Source organism: Poeciliopsis prolifica, unplaced genomic scaffold, assembly GCF_027474105.1.
Source record: "Poeciliopsis prolifica strain line A6 unplaced genomic scaffold, Auburn_PproV2 SCAFFOLD074, whole genome shotgun sequence".
NCBI lineage: Eukaryota > Metazoa > Chordata > Actinopteri > Cyprinodontiformes > Poeciliidae > Poeciliopsis > Poeciliopsis prolifica.
Genome location: NW_026562449.1, coordinates 895,069 through 918,120, shown reverse-complemented (window position 1 = coordinate 918,120; position 23,052 = coordinate 895,069). Strand labels below are relative to the sequence as shown.

At 41.7% G+C, this 23,052-nt stretch overlaps 2 protein-coding genes across 2 annotated transcripts in view; one reads left to right on the top strand and one right to left on the bottom strand.

The window, feature by feature from the left end:
* fasn (fatty acid synthase) overlaps positions 1-7,199 on the top strand; it is a 30,822-nt gene extending 23,623 nt beyond the window's left edge. The window contains exons 32-42 of the mRNA XM_055021109.1: positions 172-395; positions 514-715; positions 929-1,080; positions 1,274-1,365; positions 1,479-1,873; positions 2,033-2,224; positions 3,331-3,561; positions 3,826-4,037; positions 4,455-4,553; positions 4,874-5,125; positions 5,989-7,199. Coding sequence (XP_054877084.1) covers positions 172-395; positions 514-715; positions 929-1,080; positions 1,274-1,365; positions 1,479-1,873; positions 2,033-2,224; positions 3,331-3,561; positions 3,826-4,037; positions 4,455-4,553; positions 4,874-5,125; positions 5,989-6,126 — 2,189 coding nt within the window. The 3' untranslated portion in view covers positions 6,127-7,199. The remainder of the gene's footprint in view (positions 1-171; positions 396-513; positions 716-928; positions 1,081-1,273; positions 1,366-1,478; positions 1,874-2,032; positions 2,225-3,330; positions 3,562-3,825; positions 4,038-4,454; positions 4,554-4,873; positions 5,126-5,988) is intronic.
* A 1,188-nt stretch (positions 7,200-8,387) lies between these two features.
* On the bottom strand, positions 8,388-23,016 carry rab3gap1 (RAB3 GTPase activating protein subunit 1). The gene is made up of 24 exons (XM_055021108.1): positions 22,942-23,016; positions 22,812-22,867; positions 21,695-21,773; positions 21,478-21,604; positions 21,072-21,150; positions 19,956-20,075; positions 19,085-19,250; positions 18,136-18,235; positions 17,858-17,939; positions 16,669-16,737; positions 16,417-16,490; positions 16,172-16,264; positions 15,288-15,460; positions 14,851-14,952; positions 14,301-14,473; positions 13,680-13,734; positions 12,778-13,104; positions 12,566-12,703; positions 11,649-11,876; positions 11,297-11,393; positions 10,941-11,044; positions 10,025-10,143; positions 9,709-9,811; positions 8,388-9,203 (listed from the first exon to the last, which is right to left on the bottom strand). The coding sequence occupies exons 1-24, from the start codon at positions 22,957-22,959 to the stop codon at positions 8,982-8,984; spliced, it is 2,904 nt and encodes a 967-aa protein (XP_054877083.1). The 5' UTR covers positions 22,960-23,016; the 3' UTR covers positions 8,388-8,981.
* Positions 23,017-23,052: the final 36 nt, after the last annotated feature.

Genomic DNA, 23,052 nt, shown 5'->3' with positions numbered 1-23,052 from the left:
ACGGAAAGTTCTGACACTCCAAGTACTATAAAGAATACAGTCAACACATTGTTAGTCATTACAAATGAGACGTATGGGTCTGCCTGTGAAGGGAAGCTTGCTGGTGTTTGGCTAATTGTCAGGACTCTGAGCCGGTTGAGTGTCAGCTGTCTTGTTTTGGGCCGTCCCCAGGTATGGCTTTGTTCCTGAAGAATGTGGCCTTTCATGGCATCCTGCTGGATGCTCTGTTCGAAGAAGGCAACAGGGAGTGGGAGGAAGTGTCCCAGCTGTTGAAGGAAGGCATTGAGGAAGGTGTAGTCCAGCCTTTAAGGACTACAGTTTTTCAGAGGGACAACGTTGAGCAAGCATTCAGATACATGGCCCAGGGAAAACACATCGGCAAAGTTGTCCTGCAGGTTGGTGCTCTTTGACTTTCAGAGATATCAGACTGTCGGGTTTTGGAAGAACTGTAGTTTTTTTACTAATACTTTTCTCTGATTGTGTGACATCTGGACATCTCTTGTCTTTACACAGATCCGTTCTGCGGAAAAGGGCGGAGCCATTCAGCCCGCATCCCCGCTGCTTCTTCCTGCTATCTGTCGGACTTTCTGCCTTCCATCCCATTCCTACATCATCACTGGAGGGCTGGGAGGCTTTGGGCTGGAGCTTGCTCAGTGGTTGATTGAGAGAGGAGCCTGCAAACTGGTGCTGACATCTAGATCAGGCATCAGGAATGGTAAGGCACAATAGAAGAAGGTAACATTCTTGAAAAAAGGAGACAGAAACAGAGCTCTCTGTTTGTGAAGATCAGAGGTCACAGGACTCTATGCTCATCCTGAAATGTGCATCACAATGGAACCCATTAACCTGATCTTCCGATCAGAGCACAACAACGAGGAGTGAAGATGCACATGTAATTAGTTTGTTGTTCTGCCTGGTCTTGTGTCAGGTTACCAGGCAAAGCGGGTCGACGAGTGGCAGAAGCAGGGTGTGAACGTTGTGGTATCCACCAGCGACATCAGCACAATGAAGGGGACGGAGAAACTGATCGCTGAGGCGCGTGCACTGGGCCCAGTGGGTGGAGTCTTCCATCTCGCCATGGTAACACCCTCTGTTAGCTTCTTCTTCATGTTGCAGTCCTGATAATTAGCTGTGAATGTTCAGTGTGTGACTTTATGGTTGATGGTCCAATTTTTGATGTTTGATCTGTTTGTGTAGTTCTTTAAAATGATATTTTTTTGTTCTCCTTTAGTTCTCCTGCTTTTCAGTGAAACTCTTGCTTTGTGATCCTCAGGTGTTGAAAGACGGCATGCTGGAGAATCTGACGCCTGAGCTATTTCTTGAAGTGAGCAAACCAAAATGTGACGGGACCATGAATCTGGACAAGTAAGACGATTCACTGCACCGCTTTGTATTTTGAAGAAGGTTGTTTTTTTTGTCTTCTCTGTTTCCTCCTTGCTGATGCAGTAATGTCTCATTTATGTCCAATGTCTCCTCAGAGTAACAAGAAAGTTGTGTCCAGACCTTAGCTACTTCGTGGCTTTCTCCTCTGTCAGCTGTGGGCGTGGAAACGCCGGCCAAAGTAACTACGGTTACGCCAACTCGGTGATGGAACGCGTGTGTGAAAAGCGGCGCTTTGACGGATTGGCCGGGTTAGCAGTTCAGTGGGGCGCCATTGGAGATGTGGGCGTGGTGCTGGAGACGATGGGTGGAAACGATGTAGTGATCGGGGGAACCCTACCGCAACGCATCACTTCCTGTCTGGAGGTGCTGGACTTCTTCTTGCACCAACAGCAGCCGGTCATGTCCAGCTTTGTGTTGGCAGAGAGAATAACAGTGAAGAGTGAAGCAGGGGGTCAGAAAGACCTGGTGGATGCTGTCGCTCACATTCTTGGTAAGAATCAAAAGAATATTTGGTGAATAATTCTTGGAAATATTAAGAATGGCTTTTGATTCCCACAATTTGATTTTATTCTTTTGAGTCTCATTTTGTCTGTTGTCCTGAAGTGATGAGGGATAAATCCCACTGTGTTTGTGTGGCTTTCGTTCACAGGCGTACAGGATGTGAACTGTCTGAATGCTGACGCCTCGTTAGCTGACTTGGGCCTGGACTCCTTGATGGGCGTTGAGGTTCGCCAGACTCTGGAGCGAGACTACGACATCGTGATGGCCATGAGGGAGATCCGCCAACTCACCATTAATAAGCTGCGGGAGCTGAGCAAGAGCAAGGCGGAAGGAACAAACGGTATGAAGATCTAACCTGGTGTAGAAAGTTAGTACGGAAGGAAAGACATGTTTTATTGTTTAGCACCATCCAACAAGCTATACAAGAAATTAAAAATCATAAAATTAAAAAAAGCTCACATTGTGAGCTCTCTTTCTTTACTATTCTCGGACTTTAGTTGTTAATCCACAGCCATGTTAAAGAACTGCTGGATCATTTTAGTTGAGGGTCTAATTTCTTCTGCAGTTAAATCCTCACTCTGATCTTCACATTGTTTCATCCTGATGCTAATGAACACCATCAGTTCAGTCACACACCAAACGACTAAAGAGGACAGGACTGAGCACACATCCATGAGGAACTCCTCTGCTCAGTTTGAAGTGAGGGAGTTGGAAAATCAGAGTTAGGCTTTCATTCCAAACAGACTTTACACAGTCAGCTCTTTTCACAGATAACTGAGTATCTGTGTAAATAGTTGAAGAAAACCAAATCTCATGTGTAAGATGATCCTACAATAATCAGACTTTTCTTTAAATAATTGCAGCGTTCTCAAAATACAAAAAATGTGTCCAAAGCAGTGCCTTGTAAAAGTTTAATAACGAGAGCTGCACTGATTGCAGTTTTCTGGCCATTCACCAGTTTTTTAAAAGCTTGACCTGCTGATTCACATTTTGACTGATACAGGTTTTTTTTTTTGGTCTAAAAACTTGCTAAACATGACAAAGTCTGACTGGTCAAACATGACAAAGTCTGACTGGTCAGACTTTGTCATGAACGTATTCTCATGTAAGAACTGACTGATTGCTGATTTCCCCAAATTAAGGAAACTGGAGCTGATTCATCAATCAGACGATTAATTGGTGCACCTCAATTTATACCTAACAGGAGCAATCAACACAAAACAAACATAAAACACTTTCCTTCCACTTCACAATTCTGTGCTACATACTGTAGCACAGAATGATGTAGATCCATCATGTAAAATTATTAAAGTTCTTAATATTTGAGCACTTTTACAAGGCACTGCAGAGCAACAACAACTCAGTTGGTTCTGACTTTCTGAACTTCAGGTTCATCTGTTTGTGACACACCAGTCATTCCTTTTCTCTCTCTCCTAATAATATCAGTAGAATGCAACCAGACCAAAGCCACGAAGGATCCGGCTCGCTCCGTTTTGGGGTCTGATGTGACCCAGGTGCTGGTGGACCCCAGCGGCCCCACAGTGATCCCACTCAACAAGGCTCAGAGCCAGGAGAGGCCCCTGTTCCTGGTCCATCCCATTGAAGGCTCCATCTCTGTGTTCAGGACGCTGGCCTCCAAGCTCAGCATGCCCTGCTTCGGCTTGCAGTGCACCAAAGGTACCACATCATGCCTTGTTTACTGTGTGAATACAGAACTACGCCTGTAAAGTGGAAATAATATGAAAACAGGCCTCTCACTTTGTGAGCTTTCTTTCTTTACTATTCTGGGAATTCATTTATTAATGCATAGTCATATTGAGGAGCTGCTGGATGATTGTAATTAAGTTAAGGGTCTAATTTCTTTTGCAACATTTTTCCTTATTATTTTGTGTGTGTTTGTCTAAACCCACTGATCCCAGTCTGTTCTTGTTCTCCTCCCAGCTGCTCCTCTGGACAGCATCCAGGCTCTGGCAGCGTACTATGTGAACTGCATCAGGCAGCTGCAGCCAGACGGGCCGTACCGGATCGGGGGATACTCCTTCGGAGCCTGTGTGGCCTTTGAAATGTGCGCCCAGCTGCAGACCCTCAACCACAGTGTGGAGCATCTGTTCCTGTTTGATGGCTCACACTCCTATGTGGCAGCTTACACACAGGTCAGAGGAAAGAACCAGTTCACACACACACTGGTCCCAGTATGCACTTGGATTTTAATTATAGAAGAGAATTTTACAAAATACTTGACCGAGAATAAGACGAAGATTATTTTACTAACATAATTATTTCTATTTGTTAAGAATCAAAATAATGGCAGAACTTTTTTAAGCGTTTAAGCTGTTGGTTAAAGCCCAGAGGATGATGTCATCGCTTTCACAACATCTGTGTTAAATCCCCCCTTTCATTTTTCATTAACACATTTTCCTCTGGGCTCAATAAAGTGTTTTTGAATTGAATTGATTTGATTCTACCTGAGCTAAAAAAACTAAATGTTTAGTCTAACATAATGCCAGGCTGTGATCAGTGCTTTCAATCTGGGTTTCTCAGTGAATGATGTCATAATGTGTTTGTTGCAGAGCTACAGAGCCAAGCTGACTCCAGGCAAAGAGAGTGAGGCTGAGACGGAGGCCATGTGCGCCTTCATCCAGCAGTTCACAGGCATGGAGTACAACAAGGTACTGGAGCGCGTTCTGACAGACAGACGCTCACCAACACTATTGATTCATCGCCTGTTAATCCTTTTCTCATTATTTGTGAGAACAGTGAAGTTAAGAAAAAAGGAAACAATCAGAGGAAATCTGTAGACTCTAACATCTTGTCAGCAGTGTTTGTAGTGACTAAGCAGAATTTACATTGTTACTTTTTTGGCTTAGTGTGAAATGAATGTATATTTTTGCGTGCATAGTGCATGAAAGGAATTATATAATATTTAGGGACAATTCAGACCCAACAAATCAGTCCGAGCCGTTTTGTCCTCTGCTCTCTGGTACCTCAGCTGCTGGAGCGCCTGCTGCCGCTGTCGGACCTGCCGGCTCGCGTCAGCGTGGCGGTGGACCTCATCACCTCCAGCAACAAGAACATCAGCCGTGACCTCCTTGATTTTGCGGCTTCCACCTTCTACCACAAGCTGAAAGCCGCAGACGTATACGTACCTGCGACGAAGTACCATGGCAACGTTGTGTTACTGCGCGCCAAAACCAGCAGTGAATATGAACAAAATCTGGGAGAAGACTATAAACTAAATGAGGTAATGATGCATTCATGGTTATTATTATTACTGTGAAATGTTCACACATTGATGTCTAATGTTATTTTTTTTGTAAGAGGTTACCCATAACTAATGACACTGCCTGGATGACATGATTTTAAAATCCCTTAGCAAACTCTCCTGATGTTTTCGTCACGAACATTTCATGAATGTTTGTGAGATTGTAGCCACTTTATGGTAGAATAAATGTGGAAATGTCTTTCCCACATCTTCTATTATCAAAATGTGTCTTAAACGTCCATATTCTCCAGACATGGTAGAAAAACCCTGTATAAACATGTGGACACGTTTCCTGACTGTTGTCTTTACCCTCCACTTTCACTCAACAGCTGACCTCTGACCCTAAAACAAGCTGAAACCAGATCCAGCCCTGAACACCTAAAAAAATACCCTTCTGAAAACAAGTTAGAAAATACAGAAAACTAATGTTTTCCCCTTGTTATGAATAAAAGATAGTTTGAAAATGGAACTAATATTTTTTAAATGAAAACTGAAGAATTATTTATTTGAAATAAACTCCTTTATATTGCTGAAAAGTTGTAGTGGATCATAAAGCCGGTCCTCCACACCCGGCCCTGCAGTGGCTCCCAGTGAATGGCTGGTTCTCAGGCTCCTGCAGCATCTTGGTGGCTGCAGAGGAACCAGGTTTTCTGGAACAGAGACGCATCCAAAACATGCAGGGGAGGAGATGGAGGCCCGGCTTGAGGAACTGCTGGACTGAGATATTTGCTCCAGAAACTAGAGCTTTGTGTTTTGGCAGAGTAACCTGAATCATTCAAACGAAGCTCCGATTCCCTCGCTGCTGAAACGCTGACAGGTTCTGATTCTCACGTCTTTTTCAGGTCTGCGACGGGAAGGTGTCGGTTTACGTCATCGAAGGCAACCATCGCTCTCTTCTGGAAGCAGAGGGAGTGGACTCCATCCACAGCATCATTCAGAACTCGTTGGCTGGACCACGAGTCACCCCGAAAGAGGGCTGAGCCCCCTCACTCACCCCATCCCCTCTTTTAAACCACAGGCTGCACCTTAACCCCACCTGCACCGGGTTCCCACAACATCCCACTTGTATCATTTTAAATTCAGGATCTGTAGATTTAACTGTTTGATGAAGCGTTTCTCAAACTGAAGGTGTAGCAACTCTTAGTAAAGAGGAAAGCAGGAGACGGTTTTTCACTGCTGACATTTTACTACTGCATTTTGTTCAGTCACATGTTGCTGTTCATCATCTCTTAATGCTCATTTGTTGCCCTGGAGACACTGAGAAACTTTTCCTTTTGTGGCTTCGTGGGGACGGCTTCATCTGCAGCATCCCCACGCACAAAAACATGCTGGCTTATTTTACCTGAAGGTATGCTTCTGTGGACTTACTACTGTAATAATGAACATTTGATTATTAGAACTTTGAAAGAGAAATGACCAAACTAATTTTGATGAGTAGAATGGTTTCCAAGCTGATATTCAGATGTAGTTTAGAACCTATATCTGAGTTTATGCAAAAGATATGTATTTTTTTTTCCCTTTTTATTCACAGTATGTTGATTCTGATGAAGTAGAAACGTTTTTTGTATTTGAAGAACAAATAGAGTTCTGCTTGGAGCCTCCTGGGACTGCAGTGAATCCTACCGAGCTGGATGAGTATCTGAGTTAAACAAGCAGCTCTACGTTCTGCAAACCTTAAACATCTTTAGTTTTCATTAGCTCTGGTGAAGCGGCGTGTGATAGCTTCCATTACTGTAATCTGATCTGTTTACCAACTTAAAGCAGTTAGCTGCTGTACTGTAGCTGTACTGTAGCTGAATGTCTCCTCCTCTACACTGATGCAAACTTTAACTCAAGCGGTCTCACTTGGTGGAAACAGTGAGTCAGTTATGAAACACTGAATATTTTTGTGGTGTGGATGACAAACTGTTTACTGTTCAGTTCTGTTCCCTGACCTCTGAGACCCGAGAGGTCAGTGAAGGGTCAGGTGAGTGAAGTGATGAAGCTTCTTTGTCTTAGAAATATTTCCAATGTTTAAAAGAAAGGAACAATAAAAGCCTCTGAGTGAGCATGATGTCTGTGTGCAGATCTTGTCTGGAATGAGTTCAGTAAATGAAAACTCCATGCAGATATGATACAACAGAACATGAGTTCATTCACATAATCAGCTGCTCAGGCTGACTAACAGAGAAGCAGTAAACACTGTAATATACTAACTGGTGCTGTACAAATGATCAGTTATCATTTGTGCCAGAGCAGCAGCCACATCTCATAAACTTGACATATTGCATATGCAATATATTTTTCTTTATTGCATTGCACAGGAGCATCACAGGGTCCATCAGAGACGGACAAGAGGCTGAGTACAGAGAGCTGGTGGACGCTTCGTGTCACGGTGTGGGAACAATCATCTCATATTGACATAAAAAAAAGAGATGATTGTAGATTTCAAGAGGAACACGATCAGATCAAACTATTTCCATCATGGAAGAAGAAGTGGAGGTTGTTGAGGAATAAAGATGCCTCAACGTTCATCTGGACAACAAGCTGGACTTCATGAGACGGTCTTGGGGAAAACAGTGTCTTCAGTCAGAGGCTTCTTCAGATTCACTGAAATACAGACCTCTACTGGAGATCTTTCCTGCCAACATTTATTACAATCTACAACAACTTTTTGAAGAATCTGAATTAATGAGCTACAACATTTAACTTCCCTTTAGGATTAATCAAGTATTTCTTTAAATTAAATTCTATTTATCTAATTATCTATAATCACATAGTGGAATAGTCCAAGCCTCCAGCTTCTTGTCATTTTGATGATTTTGGCTCCCAGAGAAGGAAAACCCAAAATTCAGTGTCAGGAAATCAGAACAATGTTTAAAACGTCATAACTGGAAACTCCTGGTGTTAATCAGCCCCAATCAACTGATGAACTACAACAGGTCAGAGGTCTCACTCTGGGTCTAATGAACAGTTACCTCCTGACCTGTTCTGTAGATCAGACTCGATCAATATTGTTCTGATGAACAACTTTCTAATTTCTTCAGTTAAGAAGTTGAAAAATTCCTAGTCCAGATAGTCCAGCAGGGTGGAACTGTGGGATACCAGTCTTTGCAATGAAGCAACATGCTGAGGCTATTAAAAATCAGAATGCATGAATATGCATTTGATCACATCACTCATCTGAAAATCCACATGAAGAGATTTGCAAAATGGCATTTATGCCTCTGATCAGACTGTCTGGTATAATGATTCACAACGATTCGTTTTGGATGTTTCATTTCTGTTTTACAAATGTACAGTACAGACAGAAGTAAAATAATGACATGGTGAAATGGCATAGATCATTACTGCACATAGATAAAATGTATACAGTGATGGAGAGAAGAATTTCATCCCTCTATAATTTATGTTGGTTTCATCTTAGCGTGGAGAAACAGACCATCATCCAAACATCTAAAAATCAAAGTTCAAGTTTGGATTACATTGGATAAAGTCAGTCATTCGCCCCACAGTGACTCTCATGGTTTCACTGTAATGTTTTGGCAGAAATATATGTGAATATGGAATGAGTACAGAATGTGCAATAATGGTAGGATATGATTATGATAAGAAAATCTGTAACCGGATCACTTCTGGATTGAACTGCAAGCAAACTAAACCTTTTACTGATAAATCACTTTGACTTTAATCTCTTTAGCTTTAGGTTGAAAAGCTCTTGAACCAAACGTCTCTTCACATCCCAGACCATCACTCCACCCGGACCTGAGACGCCTCTTCTAACAGTTAAAGATGAGTGAAGCAACAAAACGGCAGCATGTGACGCCTTTGTGAAGGTCGTTCCAGCAGGCAGAGGCTAAAAGAACGAAGTGTCTGCAGAGAAGGCCCCCGCCAGCCTGAACTCATCCTTCATCAGCACGCAGAAGAGCCGCTGAGGCAAAGCCTTGGAGTACGGAGCGGGTCGGGGAACACAGGTTCTCAGCAGGATCTCCCGGCCCGCAGGAGGAGGGAAGTCTGGGATTTTCCTGCTTTCAGAAGCCGGTTCCAGATCGTCGTCCACTGGAGCCAAAAGAGCCGCCTGAGGAAGAGAGGAAACCGTCTGCAACTGGGAACCAGCAGAGGACCAAGACTGTACTGGTGGAAAACTATTACGATATAAGTGTTTCATATCGGTTGATATCGATAATTATTGGTTATAGTTTTTTGCTTTAAATATCTAAAATTCTGTCAATCTGGTGGATGAAATTGCCTGTTTCAGTTTTCACCCAATGCTGTTGTTTTTATTTTTCTATGATTTTTCAGCGGTTATGAGGAATAGTGGAGAAAACTGAAACTGCTGCAAGCTGTTGCTAGGTAACCAAAGAGTGAGTGGGTGAGTTGATGCCTCAACCTCTGACCTGGCTGTCAGAGGTTGAGGCGCTAAAGCCTTTCCTCTGCCTACATTTCTGGTTCGGACCAGAACCAGACCGGTTCTGGTCAGCCAGCCTCTCTGTGGCTTACGCTGTAGAAATGAATGGAAGCCAATGAAAAGTAACGTGTGTATGTGTGCGCACGCTTGTGTGTGTTAGCAGCCAGCCACTCACCCGCTGAGCGCTAATAAAGAGTCGGTGGATGATTCTGCCGATGCGAGCCTGTCCAGCTCCAAGCACCACGACCTCGGGCTCCTCCAGCAGCGACGTCACAAACCTTCAACACACACACAGGACGCACACACAGGACACACACCCAGGACACACACACAGGACGCACACACAGGATACACACAGGACACACACAGGACACACACACAGCACACACACACAGGATACACACTAAACGCCCAGTAGGAGCTTCCTGTCCCGATCCATGGCGACGGTTTGGGATGAGCTCAGCTTCAAACTGTGAGCTGGCTGAACTTACTTCTCTAGATCGTCTTCATCTTGGCCGTTCTCCTCTTCCTCGTTAACAGCAAACTTGGCCTTGAGAGAGCGAGCTTCTGCGATGACCATCTCCATGGTGACCAACTGGTTAATAAAATCCTGTGTGGAGAGAAAAATGCTGTCATAACTGAAGCATGGAGAAGACAACAGGACAAACATTATTCTTTAGTTCATTAACAAGTTAGAGCAGTTCTGAGATCCGGACTTTGACTGGGCCACTGCAACAAACACCTTGTGTCTCAGTTGACCCGAGCAGTCTATTGTAGTTATTAATCCCTGTGGATTTATTTCTTTACATATCGCACTATCAAGACACTTTAAATGTAAACCAGATTATGTTTAAGATTATTATTATTATTATTATTCTATATCTATAGTCATTATCAGGGCTCAACACAAATATGTTCCAGAATCCAATATAATCCATTAAAGCAATTCTCCTCAATAAACTAAAAGAAAATTTACAATTTCTGAATGAACGGATGAAGAATGGCTTTTATTTTGAAAAGCAGGATGTGTGCTTGTAGCGGCGCAGCAGGTTGGTTCTAATTTTGCTCTTAAAAACCTGAAGTTCAGATGTCAAGTCTGCAGCTCACACACATATCAACATTGTGATGAAAATATCCTTCATTAATCTTATTAAATATTTACATTTTCTGAGACGTTGAATCTGGGATCTTCATAATCTGTACACCATAAATATCAATAAAAAAGGCTTGACATATTTCACTCTAGGTGTTATAAATCAATATTTTACAGGAGTTTCAAAAAGGTCCAGCTTTTTTTTGTTGTTGCAATATTCAAATTTTTTTATTTGTACCTGGATAAAATGATGATAAAAATTGCTTTCCTTTTTATTTGCCCTTTTAATGAAGTCCAGAACAGGAAGTACTGACCTCCAGCTTCTTGTAGTCGTAGTTAGCAGAGTGCAGCAGTTTGTTGGCTTGACTTGCAGCTTGCTGAATGCTTTTCTCAACTGATGGAATGTTCTCTACCGACTCTGTTAGAGAAATCCACCAAAACACTGTTAGAATAAAGATCATTAAAGGCCCTGACTTTAATAAAACACTTCAACCTGTGCAGCACACTGAAGTTGTTGCTGACCTCACGTCCTGAGTATCATCGCCGCTACTTTGATTAATACTTTTTTTTTAATGTATTTTGTTTTGCGTGTTTATGAAACTCTTTCATGAAGAGGCTGGTAAATGTAGATGTTTAGAAAACAGACATGAAGCCGTCAAACAGGACTCACCTTCCTGCTTCAGTTTCATAATAGCAGCATGAAGCAGGCAGGGGAGCAGGTGACGGGCCAGGTCTCCGGGCTTCAGCATCGCCAAATAATGCAACACCTAAAAAAACAGAACACATGTGATAAATTTTGCTTTTACATCTGAAACTGAAATTTGGATTTTTGTGGTCTTTTTAAAGTCTTAAACCACTTGATGCTTGAACTGAGGTGATGTTTCACTAGACTGAAATAGCTTGACCTGGTAATGGAACCATCATCCCAGTTTTTAGTAGCTGAAATATTTTCCTGATATTTTGCAGCTCAATCAAGACTGATCACTTATAAATCATGTGTTCTGTTTCCAGCTGATTGGGACCTTTTCTGCCTCCTTGGTGTCATCAAACAGCCTCTTCTGGCGCCGAGCCGGGGTCACCCTGGCCGTGTCCCATGCCTCCACCCACATGTTGCCGGGGATTTTCATTCTTGCACTAAGTTCTCCTCTGATGACAGTGGATCCGTTCCCGTCGACCACTTCTTCTTCTACGTAATCCCTCGGAGAGTACCAGCGGACAAAGTCCTCCAAAACACAGCCAGGATTGGCTGCCTGGAAAGAAAAGGAGAAGGTCATCAGAACAACTACAGGATTGCTTCTGCTAATTCTCAGATTCTTCCTTTAAACACTTAAAGTGGGTAAAGAAATAAATACAAATTTAAGACTCTGTGTCCTGCTACTGCTGATCTGACAGTTCATGTCTAACCAATCAGAAAGAAACTGAACAAGCTGAACGAACATTCCTGAGAGGAGAAACCTTTACTGTCTAAGACAAACATGAAGGTCAGACTGAAGCAAACTTCTGGAATCGAGACAAAAGAGTCTTGGGCTATGTTCACATGGGAGGCCTTAAAGGTATTTAACTTTTATAAAAAAATATTTGTTTTTGATATGCATAATCCCCCAGAAAACCTGATAATCCCGGTGGAATCATCAGGCTTTTGTGTTAAAAAATGTTAAAAGTTACAAAAATGTGGAGGTGCACGTTAAGGCATCATCGTTTGGACAAAACAGCTCGACATTGTTTGCATCACTGCCAAACAAAAATTAGAAATGTAAATGTAATTATCTGTCCAGAACAGAGGACACGGTTGACACAAACCAAACACAGCAGTCCACAGAAACTGTGTGTGTGTGTGTGTTGTGGTGTGTGGGTTGTGTGTGGTGTGTGTGTGTGGTGTGTGTGTGTGTGTGTGTGTGTGTGTGTGTGTGTGGTTGGGTGTGTGTGTGTGTGTCCTCACCTTAAAGGACTCCATGTCAGAGAGCAGACATGCGCTCTGCATGCGAGCGCGGAGGTGAGTCCCCTCAGCCGACGTGCCGAGCTTAGCCAGGACTTCTGACTGCTCCTCCAGCTGGTCCTCTGTCATGGGGGCCGGCTCCTGAAAACCACCATCACACATTCTAGCTCGCACTCCGAGGAGAAAGCAGAAGACCGCCAGAGGGAGGGCGTTACCTGGGTAACAGGGACATAGAGCAGCTCTGCAGAGTGCAGCAGGGTCATGTTGTTGTAGGGATGCAGCCTGCCGTCTGCCTTCAGCTTGCTGCTGTCCTTTCCTGCCTCGCTGTGGGAAGACTCCATCTCTCCCTGGTCGCTCAGGCACTCAAAGAACTCGTCCTCGCTGTCGCTCCAGGAGTCCCAGGATTTGCCCTGAGGTGTTTCTCTGGTTGTGGACGCAGAAGCTCTTCCACCGGATACTTTGCGCTCTCTCTCTCTGTTTCCCTCCTGCGCCTTGCGAGCTTCATCTCTCGCCCTCTTCCTCTCTATGCAGCAGTTCAGCATCTACCCACAGGCAAACAGCAAGTGTGTTCAGATTCACTGCAACACAGACAGCTACAGGAGACGCTGGCCACAGCTAGAACCACACTGACTAACAAAACCTGGACAGTGAGAATTACCAACAGTGACTTCCCCTCTGGGTCTCTGGATATTGTTCGTTTTTAAATTGTACAATTATGCTATTTGATTGAACATTGACAAAGTTACAGCACTTGAAAATGTTGTGTATTTTGAATGGGAATTTAAATCTTTCAGTATTATCTTTTTTATGCATTTAATGCTCCTTTCAGGCTAAATGCATCAAGTGCTTCTCCATTGATTCCAATTAATTTTTTTTTTTTTTATTAAGCTATTATTGCAATTTAACACGTTTTTAAAATTTTTTTATTCCATTGTTTTTAAACCCATGAAAATGCTCATATTGTATTATTTTCTAATAATGTTTCCAATAACTTTTTCAGAAAAGGGAAATGTCATTTTTTTAAAAATAATTATATTTAATGAAACAGATTTCTTTATATCAAAAGTTATTTTCAGTGTCTAGGAATAATCTACGTCAGAATGGCTTTAAGAATGACCTGAAACTTTTGATGCAGAAGACAACAGCGCAGATCTGGAGGTCCGCCTGTCAACCTGCACAGAAAACAACAGTTCAAGCACAAACTTAGATTTCCAAAGGTATAACCTGATTTACTTCAGCAACTCTGGGTTGTGAAAATTATTAAACTCATCAGCATGTTTACAAACATAACTGTCGAAAAATAAAATTAATTGAAGAGCACAATTGACCCAACTGCTCAACTTTCAGTGACCAAACATAATAAAAAAGAAATGACTGTTTCAAGAAGAAACAGTTAATACCCATCAAAACATTTATTGTTGGGTATAAGAGTATAAAGGGGGAGAATAGAAAAGAACACCACACTTTTCAGATTGTATATTTCTAAAAAAAAAAAATGTTTTCTTTTTTCTAAACTGTTCACCTCACGTTGTAATAAAAACACACAAGAGGTATGAATATTTTTGTTTGGCAGATTTACTTATTTTATAATTGACCTTCTTTCACACACAGTTGAAGAGTGCTGGTTGAACAGAATGCTGAGAAACATGTGGCTGTCATGTTGACATGTTGATGCAAATCAACTAAAACCTCCAGTGTGTGGTATGGAGCTGTGCAGATGAAGTGTGTGTTCAGCCACCCGTAGATGAGGTAGTTGTTTTCCCAGCGGTAGCGCAGCTCCAGGACAAACTCCTGCCAGAGGTGTGCGACAGCCGCCAGGCCGCCGTAGCTGTAGTTGACCATGCAGAGACACAACGCCAGGCGGTAGGTCAGACTGTCACAAGGCGCCGACTTCAGCTGGAGGAACAGGTTCTGAGGAGAGAAACAGAAAATGACCTGCTTATGTAAAGGGACAGCTTCCTCACAAATTAAGCATTTACAGTGACTTCTAAAAAACTAAACTTGACTGGAGTGTTTGATCACTTGCATCACGCTGAAATGACTATTTTTATAAAGTGGCCTGAGGCAATATTTGCTGTGAATTAATGTTGTAGAAATAAAGTGAATCGATGGTGTCAGGGCAGTATCTTCTGTTTAGAACATCAAAACTGATGACTTAACATCCCCATGTTAAATCTGTTAGAGAAACTCATTTTTCCTATTTATGTGGAGCCTGGTTCTTTCTGATCAAACTCCACTGCTAGGGAGGAGGCGCTGCTGGTTCAGAACGTGTCGGAGGCCAAACATACATTATCTGGGCTCTTCTCTTGCTCTGACGTTCTGCAGGAGTTTGTCTGTGGAGTTTTCTCTTTGTCTGAAGACTTTTCCACCGCAGCATCAGGGAAGAGGTACTGAGAGCAAAAACAACATAGTCCAGACAGAAACATGAATGTGAATGAGTGAAAAATACAAATTTTATCAGGCAGAAAAATGGTGACCTTGATCTATGAAATGCTGTAACATGCATATAATTAAGGCCAGGCTGTGTGTAAAGGATCAACTTTGTGGGGATTCCTCATTCTAATCGTCCAGTGAAATTCATGTCAAAGCTGAGCTGAATAAAACCCTGTGGTTATCCATCTGATTTGTCCATGTGTTGTGGACAACGTCCTGTAGATTTGTCTCTGTCCTCACACTGATTCACGTTTCATGAACCACAAAACGAGCTTGTAAGAGTGAAGCGTACCAGGAGGATCGAGTTGAGCATGTCGATGTGAAGCGGTGACTCATCGATGTGCCGGTGGCGGCGGATGCGCCTCCGGGCGCTGTGGACCATGCTGGACACGGACAGTTTGCTTAATGGTACCTGCGCTGCTGGTTCCGTCAGCTTCGACAGGGCGGAGCTGATGTCGCTGTTCTCTGCAGGGAAAGATTACAGTTTACATTTACACATGTGTTAAAGGGGCAGGATTATGTGTTCTTGACACGTTGTGCCATTTTACAGCACAATGTAAAGTGTAAAATATACATCTGTAATTTAATGCCTTAAAATTGTGTCTCTATCTCTTTAAGAACTCCTGCTGTTTCTGAAGCTCATTCTTCAGGAAGTCATCACAACATGGCTCCTCTATTAACCCTTTAACAACATTTTTAGTAGCTCCTACAATGAGCTCTGCAGATGCACAGTTCCACCAGGTGTTTGCTAATGACTGCTGACTAGTCTGAAGGAACTGAGTGGGTCAGACACAGAGGACCGGGTGCTTTGTGATGCTTTAAATTAGATGAATCCTGAAACCACAAAAGGCTCGACGAATTTAAAGCAGCTCAGTTGAAAGTTCTGTAGCTCTGCAGCACAGATTGGATTATCACACTATAAAAGTACAGTCTATAAAAGTACAGTCCTTAAACTGTAAGGACTGTACATAGTTTATATATTTTGTCTGTAAAATCTCTAAAAAGTTGTAGTCTTATGAAGTGGTTTTGCATTTACCCTGACCTAGTTACAGACATTGAGTAAAATTTAAACAGGAAGTAATCGTTGCTTAGTTGCGGTGAGTTCAGACCTTCTGGATAATATGAAGCATAGAACTAGTGACTGTTTTTACAAAAGAGTAGAAGAAGCAAACTGACCCTGGCCTTCTTCTTCAGCATTGCTTCTACCCAGGATCTCCTCTGAAGACTCTTTCCGACAGCAAAGCTTAAAGAACTCTGTGATAAAGTCTCCTACAAGGAAATGAAAGTCACATAGAACATTTAGATGACATATTTTGTAGTTCAAATGTATTCTGCTGAACCATACAGGGCCTATTCCTACAACGCAGTTCAAAAACACCTGCAATAGTAGAGGTGTGAGTGGAAACAAGTCAGCCACCTACCCAGTAAGCACTGAAGGTTGTCAGCAGTCCGAACTCGAACGGACCAATGAGGAGCTTGGAGAGGGTCAAGGTCACTGTTGGATAGCAGGAGATGGGATTGAAGACGTCTCACATGCTAGGCTATCAGTTAAATCCCTCCCAATCCCTCTACTGCTACTCAAGCTTTTATGCAGTTTTCAGAACATTCTGGATATTTGAATAGAACGTAATTAACACCAACTTTAATCATACACTGAATTATGATAATGTCACCTGTACACGTCGTTATCTACAACGATGCCCTCTGTGAGGTGAGGCCAGGTGGTTGCAAGATGAAGTTCACTTCAAAACAAAATGGGAAGAAATAACCGGAGTCATTTAAGCTTTTTTTTCTTTTTACAAATGAACACAGGACAAGCAGAGCATCATGCCAAAAACCCAGATAGAATCTAATTGGCATAGAATAGTCATGTATGACTTATTCACAACAGCTAAGCATGAAGAAACACATATTATTAGGGTCATTAATTATTTATCTGAATAATTTTTAAAATGTCACAATTTCAGGGCCTTAAAAAAATAAATAAATGTTTTGAGTTTCTGGGAGATTCTCTTAAATCCACACAAACTGAAGGCATCGATCTTAGAACAGAATCTTTTACAAAGTACTTCTGAGGGTTCCAAGATGTTTCTTTCATTTGACAAGATGTGACTATTTCCTGTTTCCTATTTCCTGACACATTTCATTTAATTAGTCTAAAACATACATCCATACCATTTCTGGAGCGCTCTTCCCAAAGATGAGGCTTCAAAAACAAGCAGCATTTCAATAAAAGAACTAAACATTTTGATTTGCTAAATTATTGAATAAATTGACATACAATCTCAAAACCCTATTTATTTCTTTTAAATCTGTTATTCATGTTGTTCCTCCATAGGACTGGAGCAAAAATGTTGTTCTATCTATTTGTGTTTCCAGAGTTTCAGAACTCCTGATCCTTCATAGAACTTCTGTAGAAACACAACTGCTGCTATATGTTTAGCATTAAGATGATAGTTTAGACTTGAATAGCTTCGCTGATAGGCTAACTACCTTTTAGCACAACTTGAACGCAGCAATAGTGTTTTGCAGCATCCAATCAGTTGGCTTTAGAAACAGAAATGAATCCTGAGTGGGATGAGAGAAGCAGCTTTGTTGCCCACTGCTGCTGCCTGTGGTTGTTGCTTGTGCGTGAGATTTATGAGTGCACCAGAAACAAATTACAAAGGTTCCAGCTGCTCATATACAATTAAGACAAATTTTAACATGTTAAAATTTTGTATAATTCATTTCGAGAAGACACGGGCCTAGTAAAATTGTAATCAGAACCATACATATGGTATTGTACTAGAACACTCTGAAAATATTAGTTATTATTTTGTCCCAAATGTTATTTAATACTCTCAACAAAAATGCTATTACCTGATTGGCTCCTCACAGGCTCCAAAGGGAAGATTTCCAAACTCCACTCCTCCTACTTCACCTCCGAGCAGCGTATCAAAGTCTGACAGGAACAGAACCCAGCCAGCCAAAAACAGAGCAAAAAACACCTTTACTGGACAATGGCTCTTCATCTGGGACACACTCTGAACCATGTGAGAGACAACCTCTGTGTCTTATATATGATACATCCAATGAACAAAGATATAGAGTGTTACAATCCAGATTAATGGGACACAGTGAGGTGTTAGTGTGAACACCTGGTGGCTGCTGCGGCCATGAAGACTGCTGCCAGTCCTGCAGAATGTAGGTGTAGCGAATAGCGATGTCGACTGGAGGCAGAGGGAGCAGGTTGCAGCCCTGAACCAGGAAAGGAAGAGGAAAAATGAAAACTGGAATGGCTTTCTGTCAGTACACCAATCTGGTGAAGGTTTACTGTAACACCAGCCTTTCTGATATAGTGGAGGTTTCTAGTGAAATGCATAAAAACATCGAACCGCTAGCCTTTAATGTGGAGGAATCACGACATTAAAGTGAGTGACACATTAATGCCTTAGCTTTAATGTGGCATTAGCTGAGTAACTATCATTATTAAGTTTGACAATTGTGGTGACACCGTAATTCCATAGCCTGATGTTCCCGTAGTTTATGTTCATATGACCTGCATTCATTTCCATCATGGGTGGAAACTTTTCTATTTTGCATATGGCTTTGTTTTCTTTTTTCTGATTTGAGTTGATGTCTGCCTCGGCTGATTGCAGTTAAATTACACAGAACACTGGAGCTCATCCTCAAAAGCAGAAGAGCTTGGAGAAACAACAGAACTCAGCTGACAATGTTGCAGTTTTGGTCTCCAATTGAGTCGACTCTACCTGATTGTCAGACATAAAAACTCTACTACCTTATTATAAAATACCAAAAGTTGCTAAAAACATTTATGTTGGACAATTAGATTGTGCTCTTTCACTGCACTGACACACTGCTTTCCAATTAAAGTCCAGTTTGATGCAGAACAAAGGAAAAGCAGGACCTCTAATGTAGACAGCAGCACTATAGGGAGTGCTGATGGAAGCTGATTGAAGCTGTTGAACTAAAAAGAAAAGAAAACTTTGCTATGGCAAAACTGTCAGTAATGTGGAATGCTGGTGCCAGTGTGTATATTGTTTTCAGCTAGTTTTTCTGCGATATGTTTTGCTCCTCAGTACTCACTATTTTAGACTTAAAGATGTCCAGGAGGCCTGATAGGTGGTTGTACTGACTCGGCACCTTGCGCAGATGGACGATCTCGAAGTCGGTGCGCACGCCTGGGCCTTGGCACTCCCCAGCATAAATCCGCCTCCATTTCTGCTGGATCTGCACAAACATGGGGACCTGACTGGACACACATGATGAAACAGAATGCTTTCAAGACACATTGCTTTGCACTGCTCAAGAACCAGCTCAGTATTCATGTCAGACAGATTATGCTTCACTGCCCTGTGCAGAAGTAGCAGATGTTTTTAGTAGCTATTTCTGAATAATCTTCACATCTCTTCCCCAGATTGATGGACAGAAACAATTCCTTCTGTCCATTGTTTTACCACAGACCTGCAAGGTTTGAAGCAGCAACATGTCTCCACCACTGCTGTTAAAGAGGCTTCTGCCAATCATCACTTGATGAAGTTTCTTATAAGGACTATTAAACTTTCTTATTTTAATGTTGTTATTTTAATGTTTGGTTTTGGCTCCCTCTTTGTTTAGTGCCTCATTAAGAATCAGCTTTTGTTCAGTTTAAATCACTTTAGAACTTGGTACAGATCACATTCCTTTTATTACATCCTAATAAATAAAATCTGAGACTATCAGGAAGGACCATCTACCATATCTCCTCTCATTATCACTACTGTGACTGGCAGTGGAAAGCAACTACTCATTGCGGGCTAATGAAGCCAAGCTGAATCTCTACCTGCTAGTCCAAAAGCAGGAGAAAAAAAAACATTTTGACATTCAACTTGTAAGCATGTTGATTTGAACTTGACTGGAGGTAAGACTGAGAAGACAAATTCAAACATGTCCAATATGAGCTGACAGAGGGACTCACCAGCCACTGTTGGACAGAGACATGGAGACGGAGCTGAGCAGCAGGTTGCATTTGGACTCGCTGATGATGGCTTCACAGTTTGCCCCCGGGCTGATGACCACAAACTCCCGCAGGCCATACCTGCCAACATAACAAGGAACAGAATGTTCACAAGAATACTGTAGAAATGATTTCAATGAACAGCAGATCAGATTTAAATATGTATCCATTTTCAATAAAACGTCTGGAAAAAGTCTCCAACATGGTTTCTAGATGTACATTGAAGATGTTAAAAGACCTTTTGAGGATGATTAAAAAGTCCTTAAGGTTTAAAAACATTTCACTTACTTAACTTTGATCTAACTTTCACAATAACTAATGCATAACATAAGTGAAAAGGAACCAAACTGGAAGGTTAAATGAACAATCTTCAGGTCTGTTCTGACACTGAATCCTGTGAAGTATTCAATGGAACTGGTTGTAGATAAAATGCAGCGGTTAGGAGCAGAATTCTTCCATGATGACGTCCAGAAATTCCCTCAAACTGTGATTATTTATCAGAATTATTGCTTCCCTAAACCTGTGTGAAAATCAGTAGATAGTGAGGCACCACTAGCTCTTCCACCATCCTAGAGGACAGGTTCCACTGTTCCCTTGAGCAACACAAGGGAACAGTGCTTGAACGACATGCAAAGTGCCCACTAATGCATGTGAGTGACTCCAGTTAAACTTTGCCCACCTGCTTTATTCCTGCACAAACCTAAAGTTCCCATTGAGATTATACACCAAGAAAGTCATTATTGACACAGGAGGACAAATTCTGCTGAACTGCAGACACAGGTAACCAAATCAAACATGGGATCCGGGGGAGGAGGATGCATGTTCCCCATTTTCAGCATAAACAGTGACACTTCTGCAGCTTCATGAATGAAAACCAACCCAGCTAATCATTTTTCAGTTTAGAAATTTTGAAGTCTGGTTAACACTGTTTCTTGCTGAATTAAAGAAAACCTAGCATGCTGCGCTTCCACTGGAGGGTGTACTGGAATGCATGAGGAATATTATCTTATTCCTACATGGATTAGATGATCACTCATTTCTCTGAATAACATGCAGAATGGAATACAGCAGACGCACCATCTGACCAGGCAGTGGGCTCGAGGAGGGAAGTCGTTGTGCATACACAGAAGATCTTGCATCGCCAAAGGTAACATATCTGGAGAATATGAGACAACACTCATTAACACACAAAGAAACATAATTACTAATCTTCTGAAATGGTCCAATGGTCAAAATGATTATAAGTTTTTGGGTTTTGGGGGGGATTTAGGTGGTTTTGGTTTTGTGTTTCACAAAAACACTTAAGATTTTTGTGTTAGATCAATTTCAACCTGTGGATCTTCATAGAAGTCACACGTAGATTTATGTTTATTTTGACAGACATGGAATCAGATCAGTTGAAGTGAGAAACATAAACAAGATCATAAGCAGGTTTATAGTGAAAATGCATTGAGTTTTCAGCCATATTGGAAAATGGCTGTACCCTCTTCACTTTTTCCATTCTCCTTTTTACAATCTTCTTTCAGAAAGTGATGGGTGATGTAGAACTTAAAGTCAGCAAAATGAATATCCAGTGACTGCTCTCCCCAGCTGCCATTGACGTATGAACCCTGTGATCACATGGCATCAAATAGTTATTCATAATCCATGATTAATTGTCATCATTCACAACCTCATACAAATGAATTGAAGCAGGTCACCTTTGCCGGAGATGTTTTTTCCACGTAGTTTTCAGTCAGCTTCCACTCGTTCAGCACTTCCTCCACTCTGGACACAAACCTTGAAACAAAAACCAGAGTTTTGCTTCGAGGCAAGAATGAGTCACATCGACTAGCTATGCCATGTGTCCATCCCCAATTCTCTGACACAGACAGTCCAAAAGCTTACTATGATGACAAAGAATAATTCTAATTTAGTTCATGAAATACAACTGGCTTTAAAAGCAATAAATACAACAAATACAGAAGCAGTTTGAAGCAGTTGAACAAAATATTCTCTAGCTGGAGGGTTCAGTGGTGGTTTAATTTGAAGCAATTGTAAGGAAACCAGGAAAGTCAGTGTAAGGAAGTATAAACAAAATCTCCAAGGTGTAAGCTTTGAAATTAAGAAAGTAAGATCCGGGGATAAGACCTGAATCTGGATTGGCTGGAACCGTCCTAAAGAAATATGGAAAGATGACTACCTGAAATAAACAGGAACTTTATAGGCTGCATGTCGGGTAGAGCAGCAGATAGAAATGCACAGAACTCTTTCCATCTGTCTGGACTAGGTTTGGTGAGGATGGCGGGGTTTTTTCAAGCTGATAACACATCTTTCCACTGTTAAATCTTCTCTTCAAAACAGGAAGATCAGATCAATGCCAGCAACGAGTCCTGACATCAATCTACAAGACTACGTTCTGCTAAGCTGACCTGTCAAATGCCAGGAAACAGCAGCTGACAGGTCATTGATATTTGAATTAAAGTTCAAATATCAATGTTATTTTGTGACATACTCTTTACCTCCACAAACCTATACTTTTGGAGTCATTGCTGCATTTATTAATGTCCCATTTCAAATATTTGATTTCTTCCACCTCCTGTGAGGAAACGAAAACTGCATTTTTTTTCTAAAGAACAGCTGCTTCAACCAGGCCAAGCATATTATAAATTTGTGGTAGATATTTTTAGATATAAGTGTTCAACTATTATCACTTGAATGTGTATGAGCCTAGTGATGACAACACGGAGACAAAAAGGACCAACCATTAAGTAAATATCCATACTGTAAGTCCTCCATTAGGCTGTGACACAGGAGCTAAGGTTTGGTTTTGCTTACCGCTCCCATTCAGACGCGGTGGTAAAGTCTGTTATCTCAAAAACCTCCGACTCGGGCTGCAGGACAGAAGGGAATCCATATTCAACATATGTTCTGTTTTAACTCCGAAAAACTAAGCAAATAAACTTACATCGTTGTCAGCAGCCATGTTGAAATACAATTTTGTTATTCCGTTTTTTCTTCTCGTCAGTCTTTTGGCAACGAAACCTTGCGTCAGTGTAATGCTGCCCCCTGCCGTGGA